General features: G+C 39.4%; 2 protein-coding genes across 2 annotated transcripts; one reads left to right on the forward strand and one right to left on the reverse strand.

Annotated features, from left to right (window-relative positions):
* Positions 1-230: 230 nt before the first annotated feature.
* Positions 231-4603, forward strand: LOC101307546 (cation/H(+) antiporter 15-like). Its single transcript, XM_004308916.1, has 3 exons — positions 231-470; positions 2264-3262; positions 3413-4603. Exons 1-3 carry the CDS (start codon positions 231-233, stop codon positions 4601-4603), a joined length of 2430 nt encoding a protein of 809 aa, XP_004308964.1.
* Positions 4604-6807: 2204 nt separating this feature from the next.
* LOC101291670 (laccase-5-like) lies at positions 6808-9310 on the reverse strand. Its single transcript, XM_004307643.1, has 5 exons — positions 9145-9310; positions 8912-9063; positions 8458-8831; positions 7347-8309; positions 6808-7251 (listed from the first exon to the last, which is right to left on the reverse strand). Exons 1-5 carry the CDS (start codon positions 9247-9249, stop codon positions 7121-7123), a joined length of 1725 nt encoding a protein of 574 aa, XP_004307691.1. The 5' UTR covers positions 9250-9310; the 3' UTR covers positions 6808-7120.
* Between the last annotated feature and the right edge of the window lie 3957 nt (positions 9311-13267).

A 13267-nucleotide genomic window follows, 5' to 3' on the forward strand; every position in this document is an offset into this window, starting at 1 on the left:
ATCCTCCGAGGGTCTAAATTTTCTTGCAGATACTGACTAGGGTTACAGTTTGTAGCTTGTTTTCAATTTTCTGGGATTCCAAAAGATGATAGAAAGCAAAGTTCTAATTATTTCAACACAAACATGTCAAACATAGGCATCTATTTATCAGTATAATGACTATAATATGAAGTTGTTGCAACTATATTTACGCAATGAGCTAGACACAGAATACTATGTATATAACGGAAATGGCCGATATGGTAGATCTTACGCGTTACCTGGATGGTCAGCTTCACAACTTGATCACTTCCATGCATCCATTCAAGTCTACTGCCATCGTATTTAGATCAAAAAGGTTAAATGCGCAGTACTTAAACCGCAACCAACTAGCTCGCAGCGTGCTGTTTCTCATCCCTTCGAAAGAAATTGCCCCAAATATGATTCACCCTCCCCGTTCGCCCCGAGACCCTAATCTGCTCCGCATAGCAGTACTCTCACTTCCAGCAGTCTTCATGCTTTACCGATCTTCCTCAAAAATAATAACTTTCATTCAGACAAAACATCAAACACCTTATGGGCATGAATATCAACAAGCATGCTCCCATGAAATTATTGTCGTAATTTCCTGATCAAACTAACTCTAATCAAGATTGGATTAAATTATATTGAAATTATAGAAGAAGAAAAAACCTGAGCAATTGTAAAGATCACCAGGTTGTGATCTCAGGGTATGGAGTGTAGTCTCTCTGTCTCTGCTTCAACTGCTTTCGCTTCCCGCCATATATCCTTCTTATATTGGGCGGAGACATGGAGCCCATAATATCTCTCTAGCCCAATTACAGAAGGCCCATAGGTTTAGATTGAAGAAAACCCACTTCTCATTTTTGGTTATAACAAATTAACAACACTAACAACTGTCATCTCAAAAAAAAAAAAAAGTAACAACTGTAAATTGCAATATTGCATGCAATTCTCAATTTCCCTTTACATGCAACAACAAAAAATTATTGTTTGACACATCTGTTCCAAAGCTGTAGTTAATAATCTTCTAACAACTCATGGTATTCTGTTTTTTTTTTACCGTACACCTTAGTAATTATAAATGATTCCCATTTCTTCCAACTTTCTAATAGCATGAGATGGTGATGATTGTGCTCCTGGAATTCTTAGGAAATTGGTTCCTCTCGTAAGAAATCCATTGCGTGAACCAAACTATGCCTTTGGATCTTTTTCCTTTCCTGTTTGTGTTTAATCATTAATTATTACAGGTTTTTTTTTTTCAGTCATTATAAATGAAATGTGTCTTCCCGTGATTAAGTCAATTATTCAAGATTAGAGCTATGCATTTCCAGCTCAAGTGCTCTACCATAACTGACTTCTAATTGCGACTATATATAGGACTTAAATAATAAGTTACAGCTTAATTAATCAAGCTGTTAAAAAGCTGCCCTTGTACTAATTTGACTTTGATATCTACAACGGTCAAAGCCCACAGATCACTTTCCTGTTTTTACTGTCTTAATTTACCTTCACAACGCATGCTTCCTAATTTTTCCACTATATATATCATGGAGATCGATTCCAATCAATCTGTTTGCAAAGACAAAAAAATAAACCCAGTTCTTTTGTTCTGTTATGAAAAAAAAATAACAGAACAAAAGAACTGGGATTACAAATTTCCTCATAACAGAACATAAAACCTGGGATTACAAGCAAGGTGACCTATAATCTCAATCTCAGAAGGGTGGGAATCTGAGATATCTGAAGATTATAGGTCTCATTCTTGTCAAGAAAGAAGACAAAGGATCAGAGGTTGTGTCAAGTCAAGAGGAGGAGGTGAAAAGCATGGAAGCCATGAGAAATGACAGCGTCTGTTCACTGGGTTCCGGTTCGAAAGCCATTTGGCATGTTAATCCCCTAGATTTTCCATTTCCCCTAATGATGGTTCAAATCATTGTGATTGTTCTTACGTCCCAAGTTCTATATATCTGTATGAGGCCTTTGGGACAACATAAGTTTGTCTCCCATCTCCTGGTATGCTAGCTTTTCCTGATACTTTAATTTTAAAACGAAGCCTTGAAGTCTCGTTATGAATAAAATATGTATATATATGTATGATTAAACCCTACAACATAACCAATAAGTAAACCTAAGCAGAGTTTGAAATCATCACCTACATATCAACTTATGCATGTACACACATAAACAGATCCACGTAAATTAAGTAAGTTAATCTCAGGTTTAATTGTTTAATTTGCTTGCATGATTATATTTCTGTCAGGCTGGCATAATCTTGGGGCCTTGTGTGATGGGGAACAATGCTAAATACCGCCGCATATTTTTGGGAGAGGAAGCAAATATGGGGTTGTTTGACACAATATCTAAAATAGGCGTGGTATACTCCCTATTCCTGGTCTCAGTGAAATTTGATGTATCCATGCTCAGAAGGACGGCGAAGAATGCCTGGAAGATTTCTCTAGCAAGCTTTATTTTTCCTCCGATTGTCTTCTTCGCCACTGTATACCCGATATTCAGCAAAGTTTCTGGATTCACCGGAGGATTTATGTTGCTCGTCTTGTTTGTGGGCACCTTAACTTTCAGCTTTTTTCCGGTAATAGTTCAGGTGTTGGAGGAACTCAACCTTATGACTTCGGAATTGGGTCAACTTGCCTTGTCCTCTTCGATGTTTAGCGATGCAATGCAATGGGTCTTCTCAGTAATCACCCTGGTAACAATGAAAAAGGATGCGGTTGAAGGAATAGGGACATTGTTTTCCTTATTGGCGTTGCTAGCTTTTAGTATCTTTGTCCTGCGCCCACTGATGAAATTGATCACTAAGAGATTACCGGAAGGAAAAGAAGTTGACCAAAATTTCGTAATCGCAGTACAACTCGGGGTTCTAGTTATGGCCTTCGTTTCCGACATTATAGGTATGAGGCATACTTCTGGTCCTATAATTCTGGGATTAGTCATGCCATATGGACAAGAACTGGGAGCAACAATAGTCGCCAGGACGGAAACCTTGGTAACAGAATTTTTTATGCCATTGTACTTTTTTCGAATCGGCTCGGGAATAGATGTGACTAGCATTTCCGATTGGAAGAGTTTTGCCAAGCTTGAGACTATAATTGTTGTAAGTTATGCTGCCAAGTTTATGGGAGTTTCAGTGGCCGGAATGTTCGCCAAACTTAGCTTCAAAAACAGTCTCGTCCTCAGCATGGTAATGAGTATCAAGGGACTAGTTGATCTCATAGCTTATACTCGATGGCGTGACATGCAGGTAATTGTATATACTCTTATATATGTTCTTTTCCTTTTATAACTCTCTTTCGTTTTTATGGGATTTTCTTCGGTACTTAGTTGTTTGTGATACCTACATACGACTACAAATTTGTTCATTTGCGTTCTCTGATCTATAAACTTCTCGCAGATCATTGATAAACAACTTTATACTCAACTCGTGTTGTCTATGGTTGGGATCACCATGCTGTTAACACCATTGATAAGATTTTTTTACGTTCTTAAAATACGAAGAGGATCATCAATGAGCGACCCACAGTTCAGACTTAATATTCAGTCATTGCCACCCAGGAATGAAATCTTTCGGATTCTCTGTTGTGTCCACAATGAAGAAAGTGTCCCCAACATCATCAACCTCCTGGAAGTCTCAAATCCAACGGAAGCGAGCCCGATTACTGCCTATGTTGTACATGCAGTCGAGTTCATAGGACGTTCTGCACCACTGCTAGTCCCTTACAAGCACCACAAAATTAGGCGGTCATATTCACTCACTAATAAAATGGTGCAAGCTTTCAAGAATTACTCCAAAAGCTCAAGAGGACCGGTCATGATTAGACCCTACACGATGGTCGCTCCTTATAAATCGATGCACGAGACTATTTCTCGTCTTGCTCTGGATAAGTTCGTACCTCTGATCATCATCCCATTCCACGAGAACCACCAGTCTCTTGTCCTCTCTAATATGACAGGCGCCATACGCCAATTCAACTATAATGTACAAGCATATGCACCGTGTACGGTGGGAATACTAGTTGACAGAGGCTTTCCTCTTCAGATGAATATTCACAACTTCACCTACAGTGTGGTTGTGTTTTTCATTGGTGGACCAGATGACCGTGAGGCATTAGCCTACGCGTCACGCATGCTCGACAACCCTAATGTGGAAATGACAGTGTTCAGATTCATCGTGCGTGTTATTGAGACAGAAACTAAACTAGACGAGGAGATAGAGTTCAGCCTCGACGAGTCGTTGATCGACGAGTTTAAGCTAGGGAACCTTGGGAATGAACGGTTGAATTGGAATGAGATCGAGGTGGAAAATGCTGTGCAGGTTATGACTGCCATTACCAAGTCGCAGGGACAATACGATCTTGCGATGGTTGGGCGACGACATGCGGATGTGTCGTTGAAGGATGAAGAAATGGTAGACTTTATGCAGAATCCAGAGCTCGGAGTGATAGGCGACATGCTTGCTTCTGCGGATTTTTGTAACGGAAGGGTGAACGTGTTGGTGATGCAAGAGAGCAGGGAGTTGAGAATTGGAGCTTTCCGTTCCGGCGGCTCCGGGAGAAATTCGGATTCTAAATCTGGGTTTAATTAATGTCTGAAGAATGTTTAAACTTGTTTCCTGGTAGTTCTGTCAGAAATTTAGATGAATAGAATAGAACTGATTTTATTCTCAAGAAAAAAGAGAGGAATAGAACTGAATTTTGTAGCCATGATGCGTTAGCCTAGCTAGTTTGGTTGACAAAATGGGTCGGAATTTTGTGTTGTCATGTACGGTTTTTTTTTTTTTTTTGTGATTGAGATTCTGATGCGAAATGAAGAGATAGAACGTAATATCAAAATGGTGTTATTTTGAGAGAGTTCTTCCCCTTTGTCATGGGTTTCCATATGATTTGTGTATTGAGATTCAGTAAGCATCAGGTACTCGGGCAGTTATGCTCTGATTTAGCACTCCTCACTTACTCACAGTTGCTGGCGGCGATGGCGACGACAATGTCAGCATGCATGGATGGTGTGTGTGGTAGATTTGTTAGTATTGTTGTATTTAGGCTTTCTGTTGTAGGACTTTCGGTCCATAGATTAGCGAGCTGTTGGTTTCCTTTTACTCTTTCTATGTTAATTGAGTTGGAGACTCATGCTCTTTATTATTAGTTTTTCGACCTTGCGTAAACGCAAGTTCTGTAATTTGGGTTTACCCTTTGATTAATGAATTATTCATTATTGTCAAAAAAAAATGAACGTAATATCAATATGCATGTATATCTCTATCATTACTTGTCCTAATAGGGTACGTAGCACATAATTAAAGTGATGAATGGGTCTTTACTCGACTAGTGTTAACTTTGTTGGTATACAACATGATCATAACACCAATTGTGCCACTCTTATACAAGCGTCAAGCATCAAAGAAGTCGGAAATATCCAATCAAATATTGCAGCGAACTCTGGAGTCTTTCGTATTATTTGTTGTATCCACGAAGAAGAAAGTGTCTTCGACATGATTTAACTCGTGGAAGCTTCATACGTAACAGAAGAAAGCCCATTTCTGCCTATCTAATTCATGCAGTTGAGCTCATTGGCCGCGCCGCACCAGTGCTCACTCTTTGCAACAAGGAGAGCAAAAGCTTACAGCTCACTGATCCAACAACTCATCAATTGGTTCGATCCCTCGATAGCTATTCGAAACAGTCTGAAGGGAACGTTGTAGTCCAAACCTCTAAAACGATCGCTCCTTACAAATCGATGCACGATACCTTATTTGATCTAGCTCAGGACAAGAGAGTACCACTAATTATCCTCCCATTTAATGAGAACCACCAGTACATGGCTGCTGGCTCCACTAAGACTAGCTCTATACGCCAATTCAACCGTAATGTGCAAGCATTGTCGCCGTGTACGGTGGGAATATTAGTTGAGAGAGTAGGATTGCCTAGTAGACCAAGCTCGGCAAACTTGTCCGACTACTCCTACAATGTGGCATTGTTTTTCATCAGTGGCGCTGACGACCGTGAGGCGTTAGCCATTCGGATATGTCATTGAGGGACGAAGAAATGGTGGATTTGGTGCAGAATCCAGAGCTAGGAGTCATTGGCGATATGCTTGCTTCCTCGGATTTTTGTGATGGGATGGTGAATGTGTTGGTGTTGCAAGAAAGCAGATATTGTTAGTATAATGGGTAACCATAGATGGTGGCTTGAACACCAGTTTGACGATGTAGGATGAACTTTTGAGTTTCGACAAACAAGTGATTGTTGACAATGAAAAGAAAAGAAAATGATTGTTGGCCTCAATGAGGACTAAGATTCGTGGCCTCAATCTACTCATTTTGAGAAAGTGTTTGGTTTTGCACAAACATGCATATGTGAGCGGCTTCAAGTCTTGAATTTGGGGTACTTCAACCAAGGCATCACAACTTTTTTGGTTCAACGCATTTGTATTTTTAATCTAAGAGGTTGGCACTTTTAGTCAGTTATGTGTTGCCTTATTAGTAGTAGTAGCAAGAGCGTAGATAGTTTGGTCAGAAAATTGTAAGACTTATAAGTTAGAAATTGTTGACTCAAGGGTCTCAATTTTTCGTACAAAAATAGGTTTTACTTGTAGCTTGATTTTCTTTCTGCCCAGAACTGTTTTCCTTTTTTTGTTGTATCCACATTTACCTACCCTAGCTTCTAGTTCTGAAGTATTTAATTAACCAAGTACTAGATGAAAGATGTTGGTATGAAAACTTGACAGTATGATTATATATAAGACACTAGCTAGAAATGATTTCTACTCACTACTTACGAAACAGAGGAATAACAAAAAAAGCAAACATTTCATTTCATTGATCGAGTGTTTGTTAATGTTTTCTTAATGGAAATACAAACTGCTAGAAATCGATAAAACATATGGGTCGGCCCTGTGAATAAATCATATAGTACAGGGTTTTGGAATCCCAGCACTATCTCCTCTAATCCCATTTTAAGTATCAAAAAGAACGGAGCACAAACTAGACCCCAAAATGCAAGGGATTAAACAACAACGTAATTGAAACTAGGAAAATATCATGGGAAAAATGAGAAACCCTGTAATGTAATGGGTTTTCGACTCGATGCTTCGATGATCAAGATTCTTAACACAGAGGAAGATCCGCCGGTGGAGGCTCAACTGATTGGAGCTTTCCGACTCCGTTATCCACCAGGAAAACCATAGCCAGACCCCAGTTGATGTGAACATCCAAGTGACAATGCATTATCCATGCACCTGTTTACATAAATAATCAAACGCATATGTTAGTCGGGTTCGGTTAAAGGGACATAATATTTTGACACATTAGTCTAATCATGGCTGATGGTTACCTGGATTGTCAGCGACGAATCTTATGACGGCCCAACCATTCACTGGTACTGCAACTGTGTTCCTCATAGGAGGATCAACCAGGTTGAATTTTTGCGTGTCAGTCTTGGCATTGAAATTTCCAAACCCTTCGGCAAGGACGTAGAAATCGTATCCATGGAGATGAATCGGGTGGTTTTCGGGTGTGACAATACTAGTGTCTTGCAACACCACCTGGACCCTTGATCCGTAATTTAACCTGTATCCTTTGGTCCCGGACTTGGGCTGCCACAGTGATCGGCTCACGTTGCCGGTGTAGTCAAACTGCTGCGGAGGGTTTGCCGGGAAATCAGAAGTTACTACCCCGGGGATGTTCTGCTGGAAAGCTTGAAGGATGGAGATGTTGTTTGGTAGCACAAAAGAAACATTGTTCATGCTGGCGGTGAAGCGCGTACCGTTAGGGCCTTGGCACCTACTGGAGGGAAAGTTCTTGGGGCAGTTGTTGAGTCCGAGGCCGATGGTGAAGAAGAGGTTCTCGTCGATATCGGTGGGGACTTCGACTTTTCTAGGGCTTCGGAAGCTGGTGGTGAAGGCGGAGGCGGTGTTGGTGTCGTTGTAAGCTGGGAGTTGCGGCATGACGGGCTTAGTTGATGGACCGTTTTTGCAGTTGCTGCATGGAGCAGACTCGTACTCTAGAATGGCGGTGGTGGTGGTGTTGTCGAACTGTGCGTTTTGTGCGCTGAAATAGGCACGCGCAGCCATGTAGTACCGGGAAGGTGGCTGGTCGCCGGTTATTAAAACGTCAGTGGTTTGGCCGGGGCCGAGCATGAGGGTGGTCGTGGTGAAAGGCTTTGTGTACGAGGCATCGGCACTGACAACGGTGAGTTTATGGTTGGCCACGGCGAAGAAAAGTTGTTGGTTAAGGGCGGCGTTGACGACACGGAGGAGGTTGGTCTCGCCGGAGTTTATGGGAACTATCACTGTGTCTGCATATATAACAAAGTTGAGCTATTATTTTTTCCACCAAATCTATTTATGCATATAAAAGTCAAAGATTAAGATCCATATAGTATCGTGTATTTACATCGTAATGTATCGAAAACACTATGATGGTGATTGAAAGTCTAAACAAACCTTTGCTCGAGCACTTGTAAAGATCACCAGGTTGACCATTGATGGTGTAAGCATCAGAAACATTCGGAGCAGCTCCGGTTCGAGTCGCCTGCCTCAGGACGTCGATAGGGTTTGCATCCCACCACTCACCCAGAAGAAGGGTTTGCTCGCGCTTTGGTTTAGTGAACGGATACGAGTCTCCTTGTTTAGGATGAATAATAAGGGCTCCATAAACAGTGGCTCTAAGCCAAGAGCTGTGTGCATGCCACCACAGTGTTCCTTCTTGACCTTGAATCGTAAACCGATAAGTGTAGCTCCCTCCAGGTCTAATCGGGCACTGAGTTACAAATTCCGGCCCATCTGCCCATCCAGTCCTCATCTGGCGAATTCCATGCCTGGAATTGACGTCATGTTAGGTTTTCATGACGCATGCATGTATACATATATAAACAAGTTACAGAACAGAAATAGTTACCAGTGAATGGTCACGTTATATCGAGCTTTGTTCGTGACCTTGACGACGAGAGTGTCGCCGTTGTTAACTTCCAAGGTTGGTCCGGGAAACTGGCCGTTCACGGTGATGCTTTTGTGGGTTTTGCACAGCCTCTTCACTGGTGTTGCTTGAATCTGTATTCATCCATTTCCATCAACAGAAAGAACTAAACTAAACGTACGTACATGATGAATATATAGAGAAATCAAACTTACAACAAATTCGTGGTTGTGGGTTTTGGGTTCTGCGGAGGACATTGTCGATGAAGCCAAGAGAAGGCAAACGCCTAAAAGGAAAATGGAGCTGTTGAGAACCTCCATTGGTGACCGATGATCTGTGTAGCTAGGCTCTGGGAGCTTAGAACTTTGCAATCTGAAAGGGTTGAGTGACGAAGTGATAGGAAGGGTGAGGTTTTATAGGAAGAGTTTGAGGAGTGAGAATGCTATTTGAGGTTGGCAGATTAGGTTTTGATTCGAAACTTAGTTCAACCCTGTAGAAGGCAGTTGTTGCACCCACTGGCCTAATATATCCAGACTGAACTATTTCTTCAATAATCAAATGCTTGCTTTTCACGTCTTTAAATTATGGATTTAATTTCAACAAAGCAAAAAAGTGGGATAACGAAGAAGTGCCCACAAATAATAGTAGGTGAAATTTATATCATAAAACTGTGTTTAATTTAGTTGGCATATGTCTCATTGGTCTACAAGAACATATATAAAGAGAGTGGCCGGAATCCCACTTTTCAATATGTAAAGACAATCGTAATGCTCCCAAGAACAAAAGACACCTATAGATAATACGAGTCAGAGTTCAACCCATTATTCGATTTAGAACCCTAATCACAATTAACATACGATTGAAAATTGGTTCTCATTCGAAATGTTGCAAGACCATACATGTAAACATCTCCTGTATCACTCACTACCTATACATGTAGATTAAATTTCTTTTTCAATTTTCTTTTCTTGAAAGTAAGATATACGGAGGCTATACGCGAAGGACGACAGAGAATATATACAAATTTTACACAATGAATTCATCCAGCTCATGCATATCATTTTCTTTCTGATCACATTATATAGGGTGGAAATGGAAACTAATATTGCCTCAAGTCTTTAGGGAAAGGTGGAAATACCTACCCTTTAATTTGTTATTTTGAAATAGTTTCATCATATATTGCAATGTTATGTGTGAATATTCAATACAAAATAAAGGCCTCAAGCAACTGATTTTAACAATTTAATGTCAAAATCACACTAGTAATGTATCTAGAATCAGACTAAAACCCCATATTTCTTTCTGATTCAATGAAGAATATAGTTGAGTTGGGTAGACAAGTGTTTGATGGTGGAGTGCAAGGATTTGTGGGGTTTCTAATTGATGTTAATTGTGGGCCAAGCTATTGCTAGTTCAAATCAATTGGTTGCCCTCCCTTTGAAAGGTAAAGTGATGTAGATGAAGTCATCTATGTTAATTTGGTGGCATAATTGTTGCAAGCATTACAATGAAGATTTGATTGAGTCTAACAGCAATTTAGTTAGAGACATGGATCTGCTTAAAAGTCCTGATAGTTAAAATACAATAATTACTTCAGATAGGTAACATGTCATTGCATGTAAATAGTAATCTCTGTGTTTCTTTGGTTCAAAGAATGTGTTAGCTAGTAGCTAGCTAGCTAGTTGAAGTAAAAATTACCAATTACTAGTAATAATTAAGTAGTTTTCCCAATATATAAATAGTTAAGAAGCAAAATTTAACTAATTACATGAACTTATGTATAGCAATTCCAAAACAAAAGTGATATGCTAGCTAGTTTAGCACAAGTTTCTTTAATTTTGATAGAGACAGAAAATATTTGAACGAGCTCATAATAACTATATCAAGCTACCATGACTAGCTACTTCCTTTACTTTGATTAATTCTTTGCCAATTTATTCATGGTATGGGCACTAATCCAATAGTTTAGTAACCAATTAGTTAATTACTTGAAGCTTTTGTTTCTTATATATATACACATATATATATATATATAAAGGGAGGATGTGAAGCGGACGTCCGCATTCGGCTTAAAGTGCGGACATCTGTCCGTTCTCCACCCTCCGGCGCCGGCGTCGGCGCGCCTTCACCCCAGAAGACTCCAGCAGCGTCCCCGACCACTTTCCCTCCCCGACGAGTCCGTTTTTTTCCAGTTTTCCGGCGAGATCGACTATATTTGAAGTTTTGGGTGATCTAGCTGAAAAACTGGAAAAGAATGGACTCGCCGGGGAGGGAAAGTGGTCGGGGACGCTGCTAGAGTCTTCTTGGGTGGAGGCGAGCCCTCGCCGGCGCCGGAGGGTGGAGAATGGACTGGTGTCGGTGTCTGCACTTTAAGCCAAGTGCGAACGTCCGCTTCACATCCGGCCTATATTTATATATATTTGTCACTATGACTTCCATGTATGCTTGGATCAAATTTAATGCTTATATATCCCAAGATATATATATATACATATGCTTGGATCAAATTTAATGATTATATATCCCAAGATATATATATATCTTGGAATATATAAGCATCCGGCCAAGATATATCCCAAGATATATATATATCTTGGGATATATAAGCATTAAATTTGATCCAAGCATGGAAGTCATAGTGACAAATTAAACACAAGGAATTATTAAAGCTAACTAGAAGAAGACGAGGCCATGGACAGCTACAGTTATAAGATCTCTTAGAATATAAGCATGTCCCTGAGACCCTGATGTGAACTTTGGCTTAGATAGGTGAACAAGATTTATCATTAACTAAATTAGCAATTGACAAAAGTCGATTGGTGGAGTTTGTTATTGACTTTTCATAATTTTGACAACAATATTAAGAATCAGAAAAACAAGAGAAGTCGTTATGAGTTAGCTGTTTTCTGAAAGAAAAAACAAGGAAAAAACAATATGCATGATTGACTACTAGCAAAGTCATTTTTGGTCTCTGAGTACGTTCCTCGACGAGCTTTCCTGCTATCTGGATTTCCATTAGCTCATCTTCTTTCTTTCTGCTACTTTTCTTGAGGTTTCGTTTTCATGAGTAGTTGTGAGTGGTTGCGATGTCACTTAGATTAATTTCTAATTGTATCAAACGCAAATCGATCCTATTCATACATATATGATCGGGATTGCTTGCTTATGTGCTAGCGTTAGCTAGTTCAGAATAGCGATTGCACTTGGTGAAATGAACTGGCATACATTCATACAGTAACACTTGGTGAAAATTCTATATTGTACGTGATGTGATACTATTCTATGTTTACCTAACATAATCTTAGTTATTAAGGCTCTGATTAGTAATTTATGATATAGATTGCACAACTGTGTATTTAATTCATGGAAATCGGACATCTTACCTTTATGAAAATATAAAAGGTAATTCCAAAACCATTATTTGTACCCAACATCTTTATGCGCAACCACGGACGAAGGCAGGATTTCCAAATACTCTGGGTTAAATTATTTACATGTAAATGATGTAACAAGAAATCTGAAACATATGAGTACCTCTCAAGATTATTGATTTATAGTTGATATATAGCAGTATAATAGCCAGCTGATTTTCTACCGTTTGATGGACTATGAATTGAGGAGAAAGAAAAGAACAGAAAATGAACGCCATATTCCTACTTTTTTATAGGCTTTTGTCTATAATTTTTAATTAGATTTTGAATTTAGTGTTTTATGAGTGGTGTGGATGACATGATGACGTTAATCAAGCTTTAAATTTTTAGTGATTATGACACGTGTTGTTTGATTACTTTGATCACTAGACCATTTGACTAGGCTAATTAGATATATACAAGAAAGAAATTTAGCAATAATTACCCTATTTAATTTTAAAGACCAAAAAACTTGTCTGGCCTACAACCCACAGAAGCTTCCACTATCCTCCGTCCATGTGCGCAACCATTTCACATACCAGGTGTGGCGGGTGTATTCGACGATATGTTCCCTATCAAGCACTATGCATCATGCATGGTTCTTTGATAACCTCTAGTTCGATAGGAAAACCGCTCAAAATGAATATGTGTTGACGAATTGTACATATTTGGTTAAGAGGAAGAAACCTATAATATTGTAACAGTTCATAACTGTTTGGCCGATTGATCTTCTAATATGCTAGTCTCAACAATTCTAGTTATCATTTCTAAACTTAACACACAATTTCACCAAAATCACTAAATCACATAAGAATTAGAGTCCATGTTTGGTACTTAATAAGACTACATTACATATTCTTATTTCTAAGACTGTTATAGACTCATGTAGATTGTTTTAAGTCGTACTAATATCAACTCATGTTTAGTG

Source organism: Fragaria vesca, linkage group LG7, assembly GCF_000184155.1.
Source record: "Fragaria vesca subsp. vesca linkage group LG7, FraVesHawaii_1.0, whole genome shotgun sequence".
Classification (NCBI taxonomy): Eukaryota; Viridiplantae; Streptophyta; class Magnoliopsida; order Rosales; family Rosaceae; genus Fragaria; species Fragaria vesca.